The 24,748-nt window shown below is 53.6% G+C and overlaps 1 protein-coding gene across 1 annotated transcript; it reads left to right on the top strand.

Annotated features, from left to right (window-relative positions):
- The first annotated feature begins 11,896 nt into the window (after positions 1–11,896).
- Positions 11,897–15,383, top strand: LOC121864789 (mucin-2-like). The gene is made up of 2 exons (XM_042363959.1): positions 11,897–13,229; positions 14,533–15,383. Exons 1-2 carry the CDS (start codon positions 11,897–11,899, stop codon positions 15,381–15,383), a joined length of 2,184 nt encoding a protein of 727 aa, XP_042219893.1.
- The last annotated feature ends 9,365 nt before the right edge of the window (positions 15,384–24,748 follow it).

Below are 24,748 nucleotides of genomic sequence, written 5' to 3'. Positions count from 1 at the left end.
ATGATTCATAATAATTGACACAGTTCACGTGTTATTGTGCCTTAGTGTACAACTGTACATGTGGTATATATGACTTGCTAATAATAATCTTCCTTGGATTTGGAGTGTTCAGATTTAGGAGAGTCAAGTGACTTTTGAGAACTTAACTGTTAAAAGGGTCGTGTGCTGAGGTAACACTTATTATGCCGTTGAAGAGGTCATGTGTTAGTCACACCTTTGCTTACCTTTCACGGCTGACTTACTGACAGCTGGCACTTGTCCTGCCTTGATCCTTATCAACTACCTTATGTCCCGTGTTCCTGGCCTGCTCACACCTGCGGTTCCTCAAAGCACCCCTTGGTCACATGAGTCAGCCACTAATGAAGCTGTTGACCAATTCGTCATCATTCTTATTTATGTTCTATTACACCGCCCACAACTGCGGGGTGACGTATTGTTTCCGGCCTTGTCTGTCTCTGTCTGTCTGTCTGTCTGTCTGTCAGTGTGTATCCAAAATAACTTTAAAGTGGGTTTTGAAATTTGTACGAAACTTGGAAGGTTTAACCACCATCTGACATGAGTCACGTGATAAATGTATGGTGCAAATCACTCCAAAATTGGCCAAGTGTTGTCATGGTAGCAGAGGTCCTCAGCTGTGTCTTCATTAACTTCAAGTAACAGTATCAATAGTATTTTTCTACTCTGCCCCTGTACCGGTTCGCGGGTGGGTCTTGTTGGCATCCACTTGGTGATGTTTTAATTAAATATCTCATTATACTGTATTACTGTTCACATTTTATGTCAAAAATTAATGGACAAACTTACAAATATGGTCATGTGTGAAGCTTAAAGTTTTAAATATTCCTCTGACGATGGGTAAAACGTTGAATATATATATATATATATATATATATATATATATATATATATATATATATATATATATATATATATATATATATAATTTCAGAGCAGTGATGAAGATGTCTTGATAAAATCGTGTTCCATTTTCCTGTGATTTATCTTATAATTTATATATATATATATATATATATATATATATATATATATATATATATATATATATATATATATATATATATATATATATAATATATATATATATATATATACAGAGAGAGAGAGAGAGATGATTATGGGAGAAAAATACAAAATTATATGAACATTAATTGATGGGTAAGATGTCAAGTGACTCGTCCACAATAATATTACTGCGGGGGCGGGGGGATCACTGGGTGCAGGAGGTGACCTCTGACTTCACCAGGATAATGTTGACCTCCACCTTACTTCCGGTTAGTCCCGAGCCCACACAAACCCCCCTCCCCCAACCATCACGTACACACTGTTTATCATGTTCTCACTACCTCCTCCTCCTCCTCCTCTGCATCTTTCTCCCCTCCTGCTCCTCCACCCCTTCTATTCATCTGCCCCCTCCCTTCCACAGCTTCTTCACCGCCATCCCGGCTCAGCTCTCCCTGTCCGCTCTCTTCCCCTCCCTCCCATCTCTCCTCTCTCTTTCTTCTCTCCACAGCTCTCCCTCGTCCCCTCTTCGTCCCTCTCCCTCCCCTGCTCCCACCTCTTCCCCCTCCTCTCGGGAATAAGAGTGGGGAAGCGGGGAACTTACTACAAGTCTACCACAAAACACGATAATTATGTCAAGATACAGTTAACACACACACACACACACACACACAGCCCAGTCCCAACCATTGTAAAAATTATCAATAACTTGTAATAAACCAGTGTATTCAATCCCCAGTAAACACTACTCCTTGCACTGTCACTATGTTGAAATGAACTGTAGTTTGAGCTTTTCCCCATCTAGTTATTATATGTCTTATTTGTGTCACTTATGTTACTTGTATATTATTTGTAATTCGAAACCCATTCCCCAAATATGTAACTGTATATTTTCAGCCTTCTACAAGCTTTTTAATAAACCGTTAATTATTATTATTATTATTATTATTTTATTATTATTATTATTATTATTATTATTATTATTATTATTATTATTATTATTATTATTATTATTATTATTATTATTACACTGTAAATTATTGTTATTATCTTTAGATTCACTAACACATATGCATATACTCAGACATACACATACATACACATTCATACATTTACACACACACCCATACACTCACACACATACACACACGTACACATATTAATAACAATGGCTACACTTCATGTACGAGGATGGCCTGCCCAAGGGTTACCTCGGCGTAAATTTGTTTAAGGTGTAGAAACTGTCGCCAACACAACAACCACACTCTAAGTTAATGAACTGCATGACCCAGTCTCAAGGAATAGTCCAAGAAGACCGGACAACTCGCCAACTGCACTGACTAACCATAACCCCGGAACACGATCCGCAAATCGATTAACATCCAGGTCCCCAATTACTGCTGGGTAGACAGAGGCAAATGACGTAAAGAAACATGTCCATAGTTTGACCCGGCCCGGGGATCGAACCTCTTGCGAGGTGAGCATGTTGACGCCACAAACACACACACACACACACACACACACACACCCAGTACATATAACACAAAAGATAGATGTGTTAGCTAAACAAGAGCACTGCGGCACTATACCGTACATGACACTACCGTCTTCCGTGTCTCCCACCTACTCTCCCCAACATCTTTCCACCCACCTTCACACTTCCACCCACCCTCACACATCCACCCACCTTCACACACCAACCTACCTTCACACACCCACCCACCTTCACACATCCACCCACCTTCACACACCAACCTACCTTCACACACCCACCCACCTTCACACACCCACCCACCTTTACACACCAACCTACCTTCACACACCCATCCACCTTCACACGTCCACAAACCTTCACACACCGACCCACCTTCACACATCCACCCACCTTCACACACCCACCCATCTTCACACATCCACCCACCTTCACACATCCACCCACCTTCAAACACCCACCCATCATTAGACACCAACCTACCTTCACACACCCATCCACCTTCACACATCCACAAACCTTCACACTTCCACCCACCTTCACACACCAACCCACCTTCACACACCCACCCACCTTCACACACCCACCCACCTTTACACACCAACCCACCTTCACACACCCATCCACCTTCACACACATCCACAAACCTTCACACACCCACCCACCTTCACACATCCACCCACCTTCACACACCCACCCATCATTAGACACCAACCCACCTTCACACACACCACCCACCTTCACACACCCACCCATCATTAGACACCAACCTACCTTCACACACCCATCCACCTTCACACGCCCATCCACCTTCACACACCCATCCACCTTCACACATCCACAAACCTTCACACACCGACCCACCTCACACATCCACCCACCTTCACACACCCACCCATCATTAGACACCAACCTACCTTCACACCCACCCACCTTACACACCAACCCACCTTCAAACACCCATCCACCTTCACACATCCACAAACCTTCACACACCGACCCACCTTCACACATCCACCCACCTTCACACATCCACAAACCTCACACACCCATCCACCTTCACACGCCCATCCACCTTCACACACCCATCCACCTTCACACATCCACAAACCTTCACAGACCCACCCACCTTCACACATCCACCCACCTTCACACCTCCACCCACCTTCACACACCCACCCATCATTAGACACCAACCCACCTTCACACACCGACCCACCTTCACACATCCACCCACCTTCACACACTCCACCATCATTAGACACCAACCTACCTTCACACACCCATCCCTTCACACACCCACCCACCTTCCACACATCCACCCACCTTCACACACCCACCCATCATTAGACACCAACCTACCTTCACACACACCGACCCACCTTCACACACCCACCCACCTTCACACATCCACCCACCTTCACACCCACCCATCATTAGACACCAACCCACCTTCACACCCATCCACCTTCACACATCCACAAACCTTCACACACCCACCCACCTTCACACATCCACCCACCTTCACACACCCACCCATCATTAGACACCAACCCACCTTTCTCACACACCGACCCACCTTCACACATCCACACAACCTTCACACTTCCACCCACCTTCACACACCCACCCACCTTCACACACCCACCCACCTTTCACACATCCACCCACCTTCACACACCCACCCATCATTAGACACCAACCCACCTTCACACACCCATCCCACCTCTCACACACACCACCCACCTTCACACATCCACAAACCTTCACACACCCACCCACCTTCACACATCCACAAACCTTCACACTTCCACCCACTTTCACACACCCACCCATCATTAGACACCAACCTACCTTCACACACCCATCCACCTTCACACATCCACCCACCTTCACACACCCATCCACCTCACACATCCACAAACCTTCACATCTTCCACCCACCTTCACACACCAACCTACCTTCACACACCCACCCACCTTCACACACCCACCCACCTTACACACCAACCCACCTTCACACACCCATCCACCTTCACACATCCACAAACCTTCACACACCGACCCACCTTCACACATCCACCCACCTTCACACACCCACCCACCTTCACACATCCACCCACCTTTACACACCAACCCACCTTTCACACACCCATCCACCTTCACACATCCACAAACCTTCACACACTGACCCACCTTCACACATCCACCCACCTCACACACCCACCCATCATTAGACACCAACCTCACCTTCACACACCCACCCACCTTCACACACCCACCCATCATTAGACACCAACCTACCTTCACACACCCATCCACCTTCACACAGCCCACCCATCATTAGACACCAACCTACCTTCACACACCCATCCACCTTCACGCCCACCCACCTTCACACACACCCATCCACCTCACACATCCACAAACCTTCACAGACCCACCCACCTTCACACATCCACCCACCTCACACACCCACCCATCATTAGACACCCAACCCACCATCACACACACTCACCCACTCACACATCCACCCACCTTCACACTTCCACCCACCTTCACACACCCACCATTAGACACCAACCTACCTTCACACACCCATCCACCTTCACACATCCACCCACCACACATCCACAAACCTTTCACACACCGACCCACCTTCACACATCCACCCACCCTCACACACACCCACCCATCATTAGACACCAACCCACCTTCACACACCCATCCACCTTCACACGCCCATCCACCTTCACACATCCATCCACCTTCACATCTACAAACCTTCACACACCCACCCACCTTCACACACCCATCCACCTCACATCTACAAACCTTCACACACCGACCCACCTTCACACATCCACCCACCTTCACACACCCACCCACCTCACACACCAACCCACCTTCCACACCCACCACCTTCACACATCCACCCACCCTTCACACTTCCACCCACCTTCACCAACCCACCCATCATTAGACACCAACCCACCGTCACACACCCATCCACCTTCACACATCCACCCACCCTTCACACATCCACCCACCTTCACACATCCACCCACCTTCACACCCCACACCAACTCACACACCCACCCACCTTCACACATCCACCCACCTCACACCACCCACACACCCACCCACCTTTACACACCCACCCACCTTAACACACCAACCCACCTTCACACACACCCACCCACCTCACACACCAACATACCTTCACACACCCACCCACCTTCACACATCCACCCACCTCTACACACCCACCCACCTTCACACATCACGACCCACCTTCACACACACCCACCCACCATCACACACCCATCCACCTTCACACATCCACAAACCCTTCACACCACCCACCCTTCACACATCCACCCACCTTCACACTTCCACCCACCTTCACACACCCACCCATCATTAGACACCAACCCACCTTCACACACTCACCCACCTTCACACACCCACCCACTACACACCAACCCACCTTCACACCCATCCACCTTCACACACCCATCCACCTTCACACATCCACCCACCTTCACACACCCACCCACCTTCACACACCCATCCACCTCTCACACATCCACAAACCTCACACACCCCACCCACCTCTACACATCCACCCACCTTCACACATCCACCCACCTTCACACACCCACCCACCATTACACACCAACCCACCGTCACACCACCCACCTTCACACACCAACCCACCTTTCACACACCCACCCACCTCACACATCCACCACCTTCCACACACCCACCCACCTTCACACATCCACAAACCTTCACACACCCACCCACCCACATCCACCCACCTTCACACACCCACCCATCATTAGACACACCCACCCTTCACACACTGACCCACCTCACACATCCACAAACCTTCACACCCACCCACCCCACACACCCACCCCACCTCACACACCCACCCACCTCACACATCCACCCACCACACACCCACCATCATTGACACCCACCCACCTTCACACACCCATCCACCTTCACACACCGACCCACCTTCACACACATCCACAAACCTTCACACACCCACCACTTTCACATCCACAAACCTCACACATCCACCCACCCCACACACACCCACCCCATCACAGACACCAACCCACCTTCACACACCCATCCACCTTCACACACATCCACCCACCCCACACACCCATCCACCTTCACACATCCACAAACCTCACACTTCCACCCACCTTCACACACCAACCACCACACACCCACCCACCTTTCACACACCCACCCACCTTTACACACCAACCTACCTTCACACACCCACCCACCTTCACACATCCACAAACCCCACACTGACCCACCTTCACACATCCACCCACCTTCCACACCCACCCACCTTCACACATCCACCCACCTTTACACACCAACCCACCTTCACACACCCATCCACCTCACACATCCACCCACCTTCACACACCCACCCACCTTCACACATCCACCCACCTTCACACACCCACCCACCATTAGACACCAACCCACCTCTACACACCCACCCACCTCACACACCCACCCACTATAACACCAACCACCTTCACACACCCATCCACCTTCTCACACGCCCACCCATCATTAACACCCAACCTACCTTCACACACCCATCCACCTTCACAGCCCACCAACCTTCACACACCCCATCCACCCTCTCACATCCACAAACCTTCACACACCCACCCACCTCCACACATCCACCCACCTTCACACCTCCAACCATCTTCACACACCCACCCACACAGACACCAACCCACCATCACACACTCCACCCACCTCACACATCCACCCACCTTCACACTCCACCCACCTTCACCACCCACCACATTAGACACCAACCTACCTCACACACCCATCCACCTCTTCACACATCCACCCACCTTCACACATCCACCCACCTTCACACACCCACCCACCTTCACACATCCACCCACCTTCACACACCCACCCATCATTAACACCAACCCACCCCACACACCCATCCACCTTCACACACCCATCCACCTCACACACCCACCCACCTTCACACACATCTACAAACCCTCACACACCCAATCTTCTCACACACCCATCCACCTTCACACATCCACAAACCTTCACACTGACCCACCTCTCACACATCCACCCACCACACCCACCCACCTCTCACACACCAACCCACCTCTCACACACCCACCCACCTTCACACATCCCACCCACCTTCACACTCCACCCACCTTCACACACCCACCCATCATAACACCAACCCACCTTCACACACACCCATCCACCTTCACACATCCACACACCTCACACTTCCACCCACCTTCACACATCCACCCACCCAACACTCACACCCAACTTCACACCCTACCCACCTTCACATCCACCCACCTTCACACACACCAACCTACCTCACACACCCACCCACCTTCACACCCACCCACCCTTACACACCAACCCACCACACACCCACCCACCTTCACACACCAACCATCTTCACACACCCACCCACCTTCACACATCCACCCACCTTCACACACCCACCCACCTCTAACACGAACCTACCTTCCACACACCCACCCACCTTCACACACCCATCCACCTTCACACATCCACAAACCTTCACACACCCACCTTCACACATCCACCCACCTTCACACTCCACCCACCTTCACACACACACCCACCCATCATTAACACCACCACCTTCACACACTTACCCACCTCACACACCCACCCACTCTAGACACCAACCCACTCACACACCCATCCACCTCTCACACGCCCATCCACCCTCTTCACACATCCACAAACCTTCACACACCCACCCACCTTCACACACACCCATCCACCTTCACACATCCACAAACCTTCACACACCCACCCACCTTTCACACATCCACCCACCTTCACACATCCACCCACCTCACACACCCACCCACCTTACACACCCAACCACCTTCACACACCCACCCACCTTCACACACCCACCCACCTTCACACATCCATCCACCCCACACATCCACCACCCTTCACACACCCACCCACCTTCACACACCCACCCATCTTTCACGCATCCACCATTCACACACTTACCTTTCACACATCCACCCACTCCACACACCCACCCACCTTCACACACGCACCCACACCCACCCACCTTCCACACACCATCCACCTTACACGCACCCACTTCATACACTACCTGTCTCACACCCACCCACCTTTCACATCCACCCATTTCACACCTACCCACACCACACACCCATCCACTATCACACACCCATCCACCTTCACACATCCACCTACTCTTTCACACACCCACTCCACCTTCACACACCCACCAACTTCACACATCCAACCTTCACACATCCACCCACCCTTCACACACTCCACCTTCTCACATCCACCCACCTTTCACACACCAACCCACTCCACACATCCACACCCCACCCAAAACCATTTTACTCACACCCACCTACCTTTCACACCCACCCATCTTTCATAAACTCCACCCACCTTTCACACATCACCACTTCACCCACCCACTCACACATCCATCCACCTTCTCACACGCACCCACGTCACAAACCCACCCACCTTCACACATCCACCCACCTTCACACATCCACCCACCTTCACACACCCACCCACCTTCCACACGCACCCATCTCACAAACTCCACCCACCTTCACACACCACCACCCACCTTTCACACACCCAACCATCTTTCACACTCCACCCACCTTTACATCCACCACCTCATACCTACCCACTCCCACATCTACCCATTCATATCTACCCACCTTTCACACACCCACCCATCTTTCACATCCACCACCTTCACACATCCACCCATCTTTCACACCCACCCACCTTCACACACGCACCCACCTTTCACACCCACCCACCTTACACACCCACCCACCTTCACACATCCACCATCTCCACCCACAACCCACCTTTCACATCCACCCATCTTTCACACACTCCACCCACCTTCACACACTCCACCCACCATCACACACCCACCCATCTTTCACACCCACCCACCTTCTCACATCCCCACCCACCTTCCCACACGCACCCTTTCACACTCCATCTTTTCACACATCTACCCACCTTCACATCACCCACTCACATTTACCACCCACCCACCCCACACGCACCCATCTTTCACACCCCACCCACCTTCACACACCCACCCACCTTCACACACCCATCCACCACACCCACCCACCTTTCACACATCCACCCACCTTCACACACCACCCATCTTCACACACCCACCCACCTTCATACATCCACCCACCTTCACACACCCACCCACCTTTCACACACCCACCCATCTTCACACACCCACCCACCTTCATCATCCACCCACCTTCACATCACCCACTTATTATCTTTCACACCCACCCACCTTCACACACTCCACCCATCTACACACCCACCCACCTTGACAAATCCCCACCTTACACACCCACCCACCTTTCACACACGCACCCATTGTCACACACCCACCCACTTTCATACATCCACCCACACATCCACCACCTTCACACATCCACCCACCTTCTCACACACTCAACCCACCCCACACACACACCCACCCACCTTCACACACCCACCCACCTTCACACACCAACCCACCTTCACACACCCACCCACCTTCACACACCCACCCACCTCTCACACACCCACCCACCTTCACACATCCACCCACCTCACACACCCACCCACCTTCACACACCAACCTACCTTTCACATGCCACCCACCTTCACACACCCACCCACCTTCACACATCCACACACACAACCCTCTCACCCACCCACCTTCACACATCCACCCACCTTCACACATCCCCACCCACCTCACACACCCACCCACCTTTAGACACCAACCCACCTTCACACACCCACCTCCACCTCACCCTCTGCCACACCCACCCACCTCAGAACCCACCCACCTTCACACACCCACCCACCTTTCACACACACACCCCACCACCTTCACACATCCACCCACCTTTCACACACCCACCCACCTTCACACACACCCATCCACCTTCACACACATCCACCCACCTCACACACCCACCCACCTTCACACATCCACCCACCTTCACATCCACCCACCTTCACACACCCACCCACTCAATCCAACCTCTTCACACACCCACCCACCACACACACCCACCCACTCCACACCCACCCACCTCACACACATCCACCCACCTTCACACTCCACCCACCTTCCACACACCCACCCACACAGACACCCACCCACCTTCACACACACCCATCCACCTCACATCCACAAACCCTTCACACTCCCACCCACCTCCATCACATCCACCCACCTTCACACCACCACCCAACCTCACACACCCACCCACCTTCACACACCCACCCAACCTTCCACACACACCAACCCACCTCTCACACACACCCACCCACCCCACACACCCACCCACCTTACACACCAACCCACCTTTCACACACCCACCCACCTTCACACACCCACCCACCTTCACACACCCACCCACCTTCGACATCCACCCACTCTCACACACCCACCCACCTTCACACACACACCCACCTTTACACACCCACCCTCTCCACACACACCCATCCACCCCACACACATGTCCCCACACACACCACCCACCTTCCACACATCCACCCACCTTCTCACACATCCACCCACCTTCACACACACCCACCCACTGTCACACACACCACCCACCTTCACACACCCATCCACCTTCACACACACCCACCCACCTTCACACACCCACCCACCTTCACACATCCACCCACCTTCACACACCCACCCACCTTCACACATCCACCCACCTTCACACCCCACCTTCACACACACCTGCACCCACTTCCAACACCAACCCCACCTTTCACACACCCATCCACCTTCACACACCCACCCACCTTCACACACCCACTCCACCTTCACACATCACACACCTCTCACACACCCACCCACCCTCACACATCCACCCACCTCACACACCACCCACCTTCCACACACCCACCCACTCACAGCACCCACCCACCTTCACACACCCACCCACCCCACACACCCACCCACCCTTCACACACCCATCCACCTCTCACACATCCACCCAACCCCACACACCCACCCACCTCCACACATCCACCCACCTTCACATACCCACCGCATCCGCATCTGCCCATCTTCACATCTCCCGCCTTCACGCCACCCGTCTTCACCGCCCGCACCTTCACACGCGCGCCCGTCTTCGCACGCCACCCGCATTCACGCGCCGCATTCACGCACGCCCGCCCGCATTGCACGCCCACCCGCCTTCACGTCCGCCATCTTCACCCATGCCACCTTCCGCATCACCGTCTTCGCACACCCACCGCTTCACGTCCACCCGCATCACACGCCACCGTCTTCACCACCCACCTTCACACGTCCGCCGCATTCACCGCGCCGTCATTACGCACCGTCCGTCTTCTGCACCTGCCGCATTCGCACGTCCACCCGCATTCGCGTCCGCCGCATTCACGTCCGCCCGCGACCGCACGCGCCCGTCTTCACGCCCCCCCACCCGCATTCTCACGCCCGCCGCATTCACGCGCCCGTCGCATTCACCCGCCCGCATTCGTGCGTCCACCCGCATTCACACGCCACCGTCTTCACACCCACCCGCATTCGTACGTCACCCACCTTCACACCACCACCTTCACACACGCGCCTCTTCACACACCACCCGCATTCATGCATCCACCCACCTTCGCATCCACCCGCAGTTCATGCGTCTGCCGTGCTTCACCCACCCACCTTCACACGCAACCGTCTTCACACGCCACCCACCTGGCCATCCCCGCAGCTGCACCACCACCTTCACACGCGCCGTTGTCTGCACCACGCTTTCATCGTCCACACCTTCACACGTCCACCCGCATCCACAATCCATCACCTTCACACACCCACCGCATCACCCACCCACCTTCACGTCTACCCCGTCTTCGCTCACCCACCCGCATTCGCACCCACCCGCAGCTACGTACGTCACCGTCTTCACACACCCACCGCAGCGGCCACGTCCCCCACCCACGCCCGCCACCATCACGCGCCGTCGTCACGCACCTCCCGCAACCGCACGTCCCCCGCATTGCACGCCTCCGCATTATCCCCACCGCGTACGTCCACCCGCATTCGCCCGCCATCTTCACCGCATCGCGTCCACCCGCATCACGCCCACCCGCATTCACGCGCGCCGTCTTCACCGCACCCACCCGCATTCGTACATCACCCTCTTCACGTCCACCGCATTCGTGCGTCTGCCGTCTTCACACCCACCGCATTCACGCATGATTCTTCACACCCACCGCAGCCGACGTCCCCCATTTGCACGCCCGCCCGCATTCGCACGCCCGCATTCGCCGCCTGTTCTTGCCCGCCGCATCCGCATCATCCGCATTCGCACGCCCGCCGCAGCTTCACGTCCTTGCTCGCACGTCCGCCGCGACTTCGCACGATCCGCCCGCGCCGCACCCGCCCGCATTCGCACGTCCGTCACCTTCACGCCCACCCGCACTTCATGCGCCACCCACCATTTCCGCACATCTGCCGTCTTCGCTCCACTGCCCGTCTTCGCACGCCCACCGCAGTTCATGCCGTCCGCCGTCTTCCACGCCGCCGCATTCGCACGTCTGCCCTCTTCGCCCGCCACCCACGCATTCGCGCCCAGCCGTCTTCACGCCCCACCCGCATTCACGTCCCAGCGCTGCGCGCCCTGTTCGCACGCACGCCCGCATTCGCACGCCCCCCGTGTTCGCACCCACCCGCATTACGTCATCACATTGCACACCCACCCTTCCGCATCCACCCCACTTTCACGTCCACCCACCTTCACACGTCCACCCACTCACACACCCCACCTTCACACGTCCATCCGCATTCACACACCCACCCACCTTCACCCACCCACCTTCACACATCTACCATCTTCACTCACCCACCCATCTTCACACCCCACCCACCTTCATACGTCCACCATCTTCACCCACCCACCTTGACACATCCCCACCTTCACACCCACCCACCATCACACACGCACCCATCGTCACACACCCACCCACCAGCTTCATACATCCCCACCTTCACACATCCACCCACCTTCACACATCCACCCACCTTCACACACCCATCTTCACAAACCCACCCACCTTCACGTCCACCCGCACTTCACGCATGCCCACCGCATTCACCTCCTGCCCATCTTCACCCATCTACCCACCTTCACCCGCCATCTTCTTACACCCACCTTCACGTCCGTCACCTTCCACGTCCACCCGCACTACACACCCACCCATCTTCACGTCACCCATCTTCACACACTTACCCACCTTCACACAACCACCCACCTTCATCCATACCTTCACATCCACCCACCTTCACCCACCCATTCACACATCCACCCATCTTCCACCACCCACCTTCACATCCACCACCTTCACACACCCACCCATCATCCACCCATCTTCACCCTTACCCACCTTCACACGTCATTCACCTTCACACCCCACCCACCTTCACACGCACCCATCTTCACCCCACCCACCTCCACACACCGATCACCTTCACCCACACGCACCCACCTTCACACCCAACCACCGACTTCACACACCACCCACCTTCACCCTCCACCCTCTTCACGTCTCACTCATCACATTCACCCATCCACCTTCACCGTCCCACCTTCACACACCCACCCATCTTCACACACCACCAGCTTCTCCGCACATCCACCCACCTTCACACATCCACCCACCTTCACACACCCACCCTTCACATCCACCCACCTTCACCACCAACCCACCTACACACGACCCACCTTCACGCACTCACCCACCTTCATACAACCACCTAACTTCACACACCCCACCCACCTTCACACACCACCATCTTCGCCAAACCCACCCACTTCGCACTCCACCCATCTTCACGCCAGCCACAATCACACACTCATCACCTTCACGCGCACCCATCGTCCCGAAACCACCCACCTTCGCCTCCACCACCTTCACGTCACCCACCTTCACACGTCACCCATATTCACGCGCCGTCTTCACAAGCCCGCCTGCTTCCACGTCCACCGCACCACGCCAACCGTCTTCACGCCCCACCTTCACGTCACCCACCTTCACACCCTTCACGTCTGCCCGTCTTCACGTCTACCCACCTTCACACCCACCCATCTTCCGCACCCACCCACCTTCACACGCGCCGTCTTCACGCCACCCGCAGCTTCACGCACCCGCAACCGCACCCACCACCTTTACACCCGCCCACCTTCACACGTCACCCATCTCCGCAGCCGCCATTCACGTCCACCCGTCTTCACACACCCGCCACCTTCACGTCCGCCCCACCATCACACGCCCACCCGTCTTCACACCCACCCATTCACATCCACCCACCCGCCACACACGCGCCGTCTTCACACGCCGTCCGTCTTCACGCACCGCTTACCTTCACGTCCTGCCACCTTCACGTCTGCCACCTTCACACGTCCACCACCTTCACACGCATCTTCACACCCCCACCCGAGCCCACATGCCCACCCACCTTCACCGTCCACCTTCACACCCCGCACTTCGCACGTCCACCCACCTTCACGCCATCTTCACACGCACACCACGCTTCGTACGTCACCCACCTTCACCGCCCACCCACCTTCACGCGCCGTCTTCACCCACCCGCCTTCATACGTCACCCTTCACGTCCACCCGCATTCATCTGCCCATCTTCACGCCCACCCACCTTCACCGCAACCATCTTCACCACACCCGCCCACCTTGATCACATCCCCCCCACCTTTACACCACCTGTTCCCACGCACCCGTTGATGCCCACGCCGCACCATTGCGTCACGCCCATTCACGTCGCCGCGTCGCCGCGCGCCGTTTTGCGGAGCCACCCACCTTCACGTCACCACTATTCACCCACCGCAATTCACACCCACCGTCTTCACCCACCCACATTCACACGTCCACCCACATTCACGCACCCACCGCTGCATCTGCCGTCTTCACACGTCTGCCCACCTTCACACCACCCATCTTCACGCCACCTTCACACACGCGCCGTCTTTGCCACCCACCCACCTTCACGTCACCCGTCTTCACCCACCCTTCACACATCCACCGCTTCACCCGTCTTCACACCGCGCATGCGTCACCAACGTTCACCCATCTTCACACCCTGCACACGCGTCCGTCTTCACACGTCCACTTCACCCATCTTCACACACCCACCGCAACCACACGTCCACCCCAATGCGTCACCCGTCTTCACACGTCCACCCGCATTCACACCCGCGTCATCACCGCACCCTTCACACACCACCCGTCTTTACACACCCACCCACCTTCACGTCCACCTTCACACGCACCCATCTTCACACCCACCACCTTCATCGTCCAGCCATCTTCACACACCCGCCCATCTTCACACATCACCTTCACACCACCGCATCCCGCACATCCACCCACCTTCACACACCACCCATCTTCACACCCACCTATTCATACATCTGCCCATCTTCACACCCACCCACCTTCACACGCGCCACCCGTCTTCACATCCACCCGCATCCACACCCACCCATCTTCGCACCCACCCGCAGCTTCACACACGCACCCATCTTCACACGCCACCCTTCACCCACCTTCACGCCCACCATCTTCACCCACCCGCATCCACACACGCACCCGTCTTCACACGTCATCCCGCACTTCACACACCCGCCCACCTTCACACGTCCACCCACCTTCGCATATCCACTCACCTTCGCACATCCACCCACCTTCGCACCCACCCACCTTCACACACCCCCCGTCTTCACGCACCGCCACCTTCACGCTCCACCCACCTTCACCCGCCCATCTTCACATCTACCATCTTCACACCCGTCGCATTCACATCCACACCCACCCACCTTCACATATCCACTCACCTTCACACATCCACCCTCCTTCACCACCCACCCACCTTCACCGTCACCCACCTTCACATATCCACTCATTCGCATCCACCCACCTTCACACATCACCCGCAACCCCACCTTCACACACGCACCCATCTTCACCACCCACCCACGTCCACCTGCACCATCACCCATCTTCACACGCAATCACCTTCACACACCCACCCACCTTCACCAAACCGCCCACCTTCACACACCACCACCTCCACCACCCACCCTCACCCCCACCCACCTTCGCATCCGTCCACCTTCACACACCCACCACCTTCACAAACCCGCCCGCACCCGTCCACCACCTTCACACCCACCCCTTCACACCCACCCGCATCCGCGTCCATCCCATCCACACCCTCGCGTCTTCGCACCCACCCACCTTCACACGTCCACCTGCCTTCACACATCTGCCCGTCTTCACCCAATCACCTTCACCACCCACCTTCTGAAACCGCCCACCACACATCCACCCACCTCCACACCCACCCACCTTCACACCCACCCACCTTCACGCATCCATCACCTTCACCACCCACATCCACAAACCCGCCTTCACACATCCACCCACCTTCACACACCCACCCACCTTCACACCCACCCACCTTCACGCATCCATCACCCCACACACCCTCGCGTCTTCACGCACCCACCATCTTCACCCACCCTCCATGCAGACCACATGACCATATTTTTGTGTTCTTTTTCATATTTTGATCGAAAAAAATGTTGGCTGCAAAATGTCATATGCAATATATTGCCACAATGCTCTTGTTTATCTAACACATCTATCTTTTGGTATATGTACTGTTTGTGTGTGTGTGTGTGTGTGTGTGTGTGTGTGTTTCTGTACACCACACATGTCCATAGTAAATATGCTTGGTATGTTTGTGTTTCATCATAGTTGTTGTCTTAAACCTGTTAATCACCAGTCGCAGATGTCCTGCTTTCTTATTTTCCGTGTTAATGGTATTTCTTCCTTATGACGACCTTCGGCGCCCTCTTACAGTACCAGTATGACTTGGCTTGGCAGGTTGGTGAAAGCCTTCTCCTGCCATGCCCATTATTTCTGCTAACATGTTATCTTTCTTCTTGGTAACACACTTACTACCAGGCCTCTGAAACTTATACCTTTGTGCAATGACGTCCATTCAGTGACCCTCCCATTTCTCTGAAATACTTAAGTAAACCATGTTAAAACACGCTGCCTTTGTCTCAGGAAAACGTCTCTCCTACCTTTTTCCTCATTCCCATCTAGTCATTTTCTCCCTGCAACTTGTGTCTTATAATTATTTTATTTTTATAGTAAATGGTGTATTTCTCTTGTATATATATACTTTAAAAATTCTTGAAATATATCATGGTTATGTTAATTTGTGTTAATTTTTCACTCGCTCAATGGAAACAGAACGTGTACCGCATGACGTTGTCTGCCTTCCGGATGAGTGTGTGAACGTCTGGCCGCCTGACCTTAAACATTTAATTGTCTTGAATGCAACTCTCGAATATGTACACATATTTTAACGGACCTCACGAGACTGTGTCGTTACTAAATCACACGACACGATAGTCTGTTCTATATTAAGATAACTTGAAGAAAAACATTTCACATAAGTCCCATAACTCCAGAAGTACAAAACACATGATAAGCCTCGCATTTTTGACCCATCGCAAAACCCACGGCAGTACCACACCCATGTCTGTGTCCAAGTGAAGTATACCTGATTTAAGTGTGCAATGCTAGCTAACTGGAGTGTGATGTGCGTGTCAGTACCGCAGTGATCTTCTTCCCGACCTCGCGTTTATCTTCTGAGTTGAAATTTATGCCCATACAAGTTCGCGGGATGTTACTGAGCTTTCGCAGCGTCTCTGCATTCTTGGCAGCTGTGACTGCCCCTCCGTGTCAGCCCTCCAAGCATTTACAAACTTTATAAGCTGATGAACATTGTTTCCTCAGGTACATTACTGCCATGTCCAGCTTAGGCTTAGCACCTATTTTCCTCATGGTTTATAAACAAAGAATACATTGTGTGCAAGCTTTAGATGTGCGTTTAGAAATATAATGTTGTGTACCGCTTAAATACAACATTACACCGTATAATTTATTCCTTGAAACAACAGTGAGTGGTCATCAGGATAATGACGTCACACAGACATCGTCCCACTCAGTCAATACAACAACGGGTGAGTTAACACGACTACTGGACCTCCTCAGTATACTGACGCATCCTTTAAGAACAGTGAAGTATAACTCTTGAGCACACCACTACCACCACCACCACCACCACCACCACTCTCTTGCCACCAATAGCACCACCACCACTCTCTTGATCGCTTTACCACCACCCACCACCATCTACCGACCCAACACCACCACCTGCACCACCACCACTCTCTTGATCGCACCACTACCACCACCACTCTCTTGATTGCCCCCACCACTGACACCACCACTCTCTTGATCGCACCACTACCACACCACTCTTTTGATCGCACCACCACTAGCACCACCACCACTCTCTTGATCCACCACCCACCACTCTCTCCCGGTCACACCACCACACTCTCTTGACCCAACACCACCACCACCACCACCACCACTCTCTTGACCCAACACCACCACTAGCACCACCACCACTCTCTTGACCCAACACCACCACCACCTCTCTTGATCCAGCACACCACTACCAGCACCACCACCACTCTCTTGATGCCACTACCACCACCACCACAACTCTCTTCATTCACCACCACTAGCGCCACCACCTCTTGGCCAACACCACCACCACCGCCACCACCACCACCACCACCACTCTCTTGATCCCAGCACACCCACCACCTAGCACCCACCACTCTCTTGACCCAACACCACCACTAGCACCACCACCACTCTCTTGACCCAGCACCACCACTACACCACCACTCTCTTGATCCCAGCACCACCACACCACCACCACTCTCTTGATCCACCACACTACCACCACCACCACTCTCTTATTGCCACCACTAGCACCACCACCACTCTTTGACCCAACACCACCACTACCACCACCACCACTCTCTTGATCCAACACACCACTAGCACCACCACCACTCTCTTGGTAACACCACCACTACCCACCACCACTCTCGCCATTTAACACCCTGCCACCACCACCACTATCTTGTTAACACCACCACTAGCACCACCACCACTCTCTTGATCAACACCACCACTAGCACCACCACCACTCTCTTGCTCCACCACTCCCACCACCACCACTCTCTTGATCCCAGCACCACCACCACCACCACCACTCTCTTGACCCAACACCACCACTCCCACCACCACTCTCCGCCTTTTACCACCACCACCACCACCATCCCATTGCTTGCCACCACCACCACCACCACCACTCCCTCTTGATCCACCACCACCACCACCACCACCACCACCACCACCACCACCACTCTTAGTCCAACACCACCACCACCACCACCACCACTCTCTTGACCCAACACCACCACTAGCACCACCACCACTCTTGATCAACACCACCACCACCACCACCCTCTGCATTCAACACCACCACCACCACCACTCTCTTGTTAACACCACCACCACCACCACCACTCTCTTGACCCCACCCACCCACCACCACCACCACTCTCTTGATCCAACACCACCACTAGCACCACCACCACTCTCTTGATCCAACACCACCACCACCACTCTCTTGACCCACCACCACCACCACCACCACCACCACCACACTCTCTTGACCCAACACCACCACTAGCACCACCACCACTCTCTTGACCCAACACCACCAACACCACTCTGATCCAACACCACCACTAGCACACCACTCTCTTGACCCAACACCACTACCACCACCACCACAACTCTCTTGACCCAACACCACCACTAGCACCACCACCACCCTCTTGATAACACCACTACCACCCACCACCACCACCACCACCACCACCACCACCACTCTCTTGATCCAACACCACCACTAGCACCACCACCACTCTCTTGACAACACCACCACTGCACCACCACCACTCTCTTGACCCAACACCACTAACACCACCACCACTCTCTTGATCCCACCACCACTACCACCACCACCACTCTCTTGACCCAACACCACCACTAGCACCACCACTCCTCTTGGCCCAACACCACCACTACCACCACCACCACTCTCTTGATCCCACCACCTAGCACCACCACCACTCTCTTGTTAACACCACCACTAGCACCACACCACTCTCTTGACCCCACACCACCACCACCACTATCTTGACCTAACCACCACTAGCACCACCACCCTCTCTTGATCCAACACCACCAGCACCACCACTCTCTTGACCCAACAACACCACTCCACCACCACCACTCTCTTGATCCCAACACCACCACCACCACCACTCTCTTGACTAACACCACCACTCCCCCACCACCACTCTTGACCCAACACCACCACCACCACCACCACCACTCTCTTGACCCAACACCACCACCACCACCACCACCACTCCTTGATCCACCACCACCACCACCCACCACCGCCTTGATCCCCCACCACCACCACCACCACCACCGCCTCTTGACCCCTAGCACCACAACCACTCTCTTGATCCAACACCACCACCACCACCACCACTCGCTTGATCCAACACCACCACCACCACCACCACTCTCGGCCCCCAACACCACCACCACCACCACCACCACTCTCTTCTTGACCCCACCACCACCACCACCACCACTCTCTTGATCCAACACCACCACTAGCACCACCACCACTCTCTTGATCCAACACCACCACCACCACCACCACCACCACACCACTCTCTTGATCCAACACCACCACTAGCACCACCACCACTCTCTTGATCCAACACCACTACCACCACCACCACCACTCTCTTGATCCAACACCACCACTAGCACCACCACCACTCTCTTGATCAACACCACCACCACCACCACCATCTTGTTAACCACTACCACCCACCACCACTCTCTTGATCCAACACCACCACTAGCACCACACTCTCTTCACCCCACACCACTACCACCACCACCACTCTCTTGACCCAACACCACCACTAGCACCACCACCACTCTCTTGACCCAATACCACCACTAGCACCACCACCACCTTTACCACCACCACCACTCTCTCCAGCCCAACACCACCACTAGCACCACCACCACTCTCTTGACCCAACATCACCACTAGCACCACCACCACCTCTCGCTTAACATCACACTAGCACCACCACCACTCTCTTGACCCAACATCACCACTAGCACACCACCACTCTCTTGTTAACACCACCACTACCACCACCACCACCACTCTCTTAGGCCCAATACCACCACCACCACCACCACCACTCTCTTGGCCCAATACCCCCCTTAGCACCACCACCCTCGCCCATTGACCCACTACCACCACCATCATCTCTTTATCCAACACCACCACTACCACCACCACTCTCTTGATCCCACCACCACTACCACCACCACTCTCTTGATCCCACCACCACTACCCACCACCACTCGATCCAACACCAACACCCACCTACCACCACCACTCTCGACCATCCCAACACCACCACTACCACCACCACTCTCTTGACCCATCACCAGCGCCACCCACTACCACCACTCTCTGATCCCACCACCACTACCACCACCACTCTCGTGATCCAACACCAACACCACTACCACAACCTCTCTGGATCCCAACACCACCACCACCACCACTCTCTTGATCGAACACCACCACCACCACCCACCACCACCACTCTCTTGATCGAACACCACCTCTACCACCACCAACACCACCACTCTCTTGATCGAACCACACCACCACCACCACCACCACCACTCTCATGTTTCCAACACCACCACCACCACCACCACTCTCTTGTTCCAACACCACCACTACCACCACCATTCTCTTGATCCAACACCACCACTACCACCACCATTCTCTTGTTCCTACACCACCACAACACCACCACTCTTGCTCCAACACCACCACTACCACCACTCTCTTGATCCAACACGCCCCTGCCACCCTCTCATCACCCCCACTACCACCACCACTCTCTTGTTCCTACCCCACCACCAACACCACCACTCTCCTGATAGAACACCAACACCACCACCACCACTACCACTCTCTTGATCGAATACCAACTCCACCACTACCACCACCACTCTCTTGATCCAACACCACCACTACCACCACCACTCTCTTGATCCAACACCACCACTACCACCACCACTCTCTTGATCCAACACCACCACTACCACCACCACTCTCTTGATCCAACACCACTACCACCACCACCACCACTCTCTTGGTGAGCCAGGCGACTGTGGTGTTGACCTTGACACCAACGGAGAGGATGGCTTTCAACTAGTTCAGTCCAGGAACAAGCGGAAAGCCGAAAAGGCAGAAAAACTTAGAGACCATCAACTACAACCTCAACCCCCCATGAGAGTAAGATTATACTTCCCTGACGGTACATCACCTGAAGACAAGTATCTCTGGCTGAACGATGCGGAAGACAAACACCCAGAGTCTGAGTTTCAGTTCAGAGTCGGTACTCAAGATCTCCTCACCAATTGCATAAGGGGAATAACCATGGAATAATCATCCCAACCATCGAGCAAGAAAACCATCTTAATCATAGGGCTCGACCAGTACCAAACCCCTACACTACTAGAAGCTCATCCCGACATCAGAAGGACGAAGCGACTAAGGGGCAAGAATGCAGTCATTGCAGACTGGGTTTGCTCGGAAGACCCACCCAAGACCATTCGAGTCCGTGGTGCCTATCGGACTCTGAAGGTAACTCTCTATCAGCCCCCTAACCGGAGGTGTTACAATTGTCAGCACTGGGGCCATGTGGCCAGGTTATGCCCTTCGACTAAGCCGTGGTGTGGTCTCTGCTCAAGGCAACATGCAACACAGGTTTGCAGAGATACAGTTGCTCAAGGGGGTGTCATCCAACAAAAGTGTATTAACTGCAAAACAGTTGGAGTTCCTGTATGGCACCCTGACTGTTCTAGAGCTCCTACACCCCCTTCAGCACCCAGACCCGTCACCCAGGCAGATCTCAAGAAACACAAATGCTGCTACGGCCAACCCCTGGCCCGCCCTCCCCACCAAAGCTCCAGGATCATCACCAGCAGTCATCGAAAGATCAGTATGGGGCAACACAGACGTACCGACACAACAGGTAGCTGCCAACACACTCCGTGAACACGCACAACGTGAAGAGATCAATGATTTGAAAAATGAAATTAAAGAACACAAAGCTCAATTTACAACTGTCACGTGCCTGTGGCGTTCGGGAACTCGCATAGCGTGAGGCATATGTTCACGCCTACATTTCATACAAGCTATTAATAAATTGTTAATTGTACTTATTATATTATTATTGTTCTTAGTTACTTAGGTTAATTGTATATTTATGTATGTAATTTATATGCATCATTGTCTTACTCTGTTAAGTCAACTCAAGAGTAATATTAATTAATTATATAAAATATCCAGCAAATGTCCTGAATCACGTGATATGAGACGCTCTCCTCCCCGCGTGGGCACGCTTCCGCAGTAGCGAAAAACCGTGGCATAGGGTAGACGTGTCCATTCGTTCTCTAGCCTTGACCCTTGTCTAGTGCTTTATCCAGTCTTCTGCAATGCCCTAGGGGTATCAGGTATTAGTGACACGTTTATTTAGGCCTAGGAAGGGATCCTGGTGGTAAGGAATCTCCTGTTTGGTAGGAAATAATCATTTTGTAGTGATTGTTGTATATATATATATATTTTGTATGTCTGTGTAATATAGTAATGTTAAGTAATATTTGTTTGGTCTAACTCCTTACAGTATATTTTCGCCCTTCCGGCATCACTCTTATTTTATTATACACTTACTTATTCCCTTAAATTCATGTTTGCTAGTCATTACTCCCTTTAGAACATAAATTGAATTAATTAATTATCTTCCCTTTTGTGATTCACTTATTTCAATTGTTCTTACTTTTTCAAGTACATTTAGTTGAGTAGGTTTTTGGTGAGGATAATTATTGCCGTGTTCCCTATTTGTACCTTTATTTGTTAATAACTTGGGGTAGGATTCACTCCCCAAGTATAAAGGGTAGTGGGATCGG

Source organism: Homarus americanus, unplaced genomic scaffold (assembly GCF_018991925.1).
Source record: "Homarus americanus isolate GMGI-L3 unplaced genomic scaffold, GMGI_Hamer_2.0 scaffold59578, whole genome shotgun sequence".
Taxonomy (NCBI): Eukaryota; Metazoa; Arthropoda; class Malacostraca; order Decapoda; family Nephropidae; genus Homarus; species Homarus americanus.
The sequence above is the reverse complement of the archived record's forward strand: the minus strand, read 5'-3'. Positions and strand labels throughout refer to the sequence as shown.

Excerpts from the sequence above, each read along its gene's own strand:
- LOC121864789 (XM_042363959.1), top strand. The coding sequence starts at position 11,897 with ATGCCACCTTCCGCATCACCGTCTTCGCACACCCACCGCTTCACGTCC. Across the intron at positions 13,230-14,532 it reads CCACGCCGCCGCATTCGCAC|CCACAATCACACACTCATCA; the intron begins GTCTGCCCTCTT and ends TCTTCACGCCAG.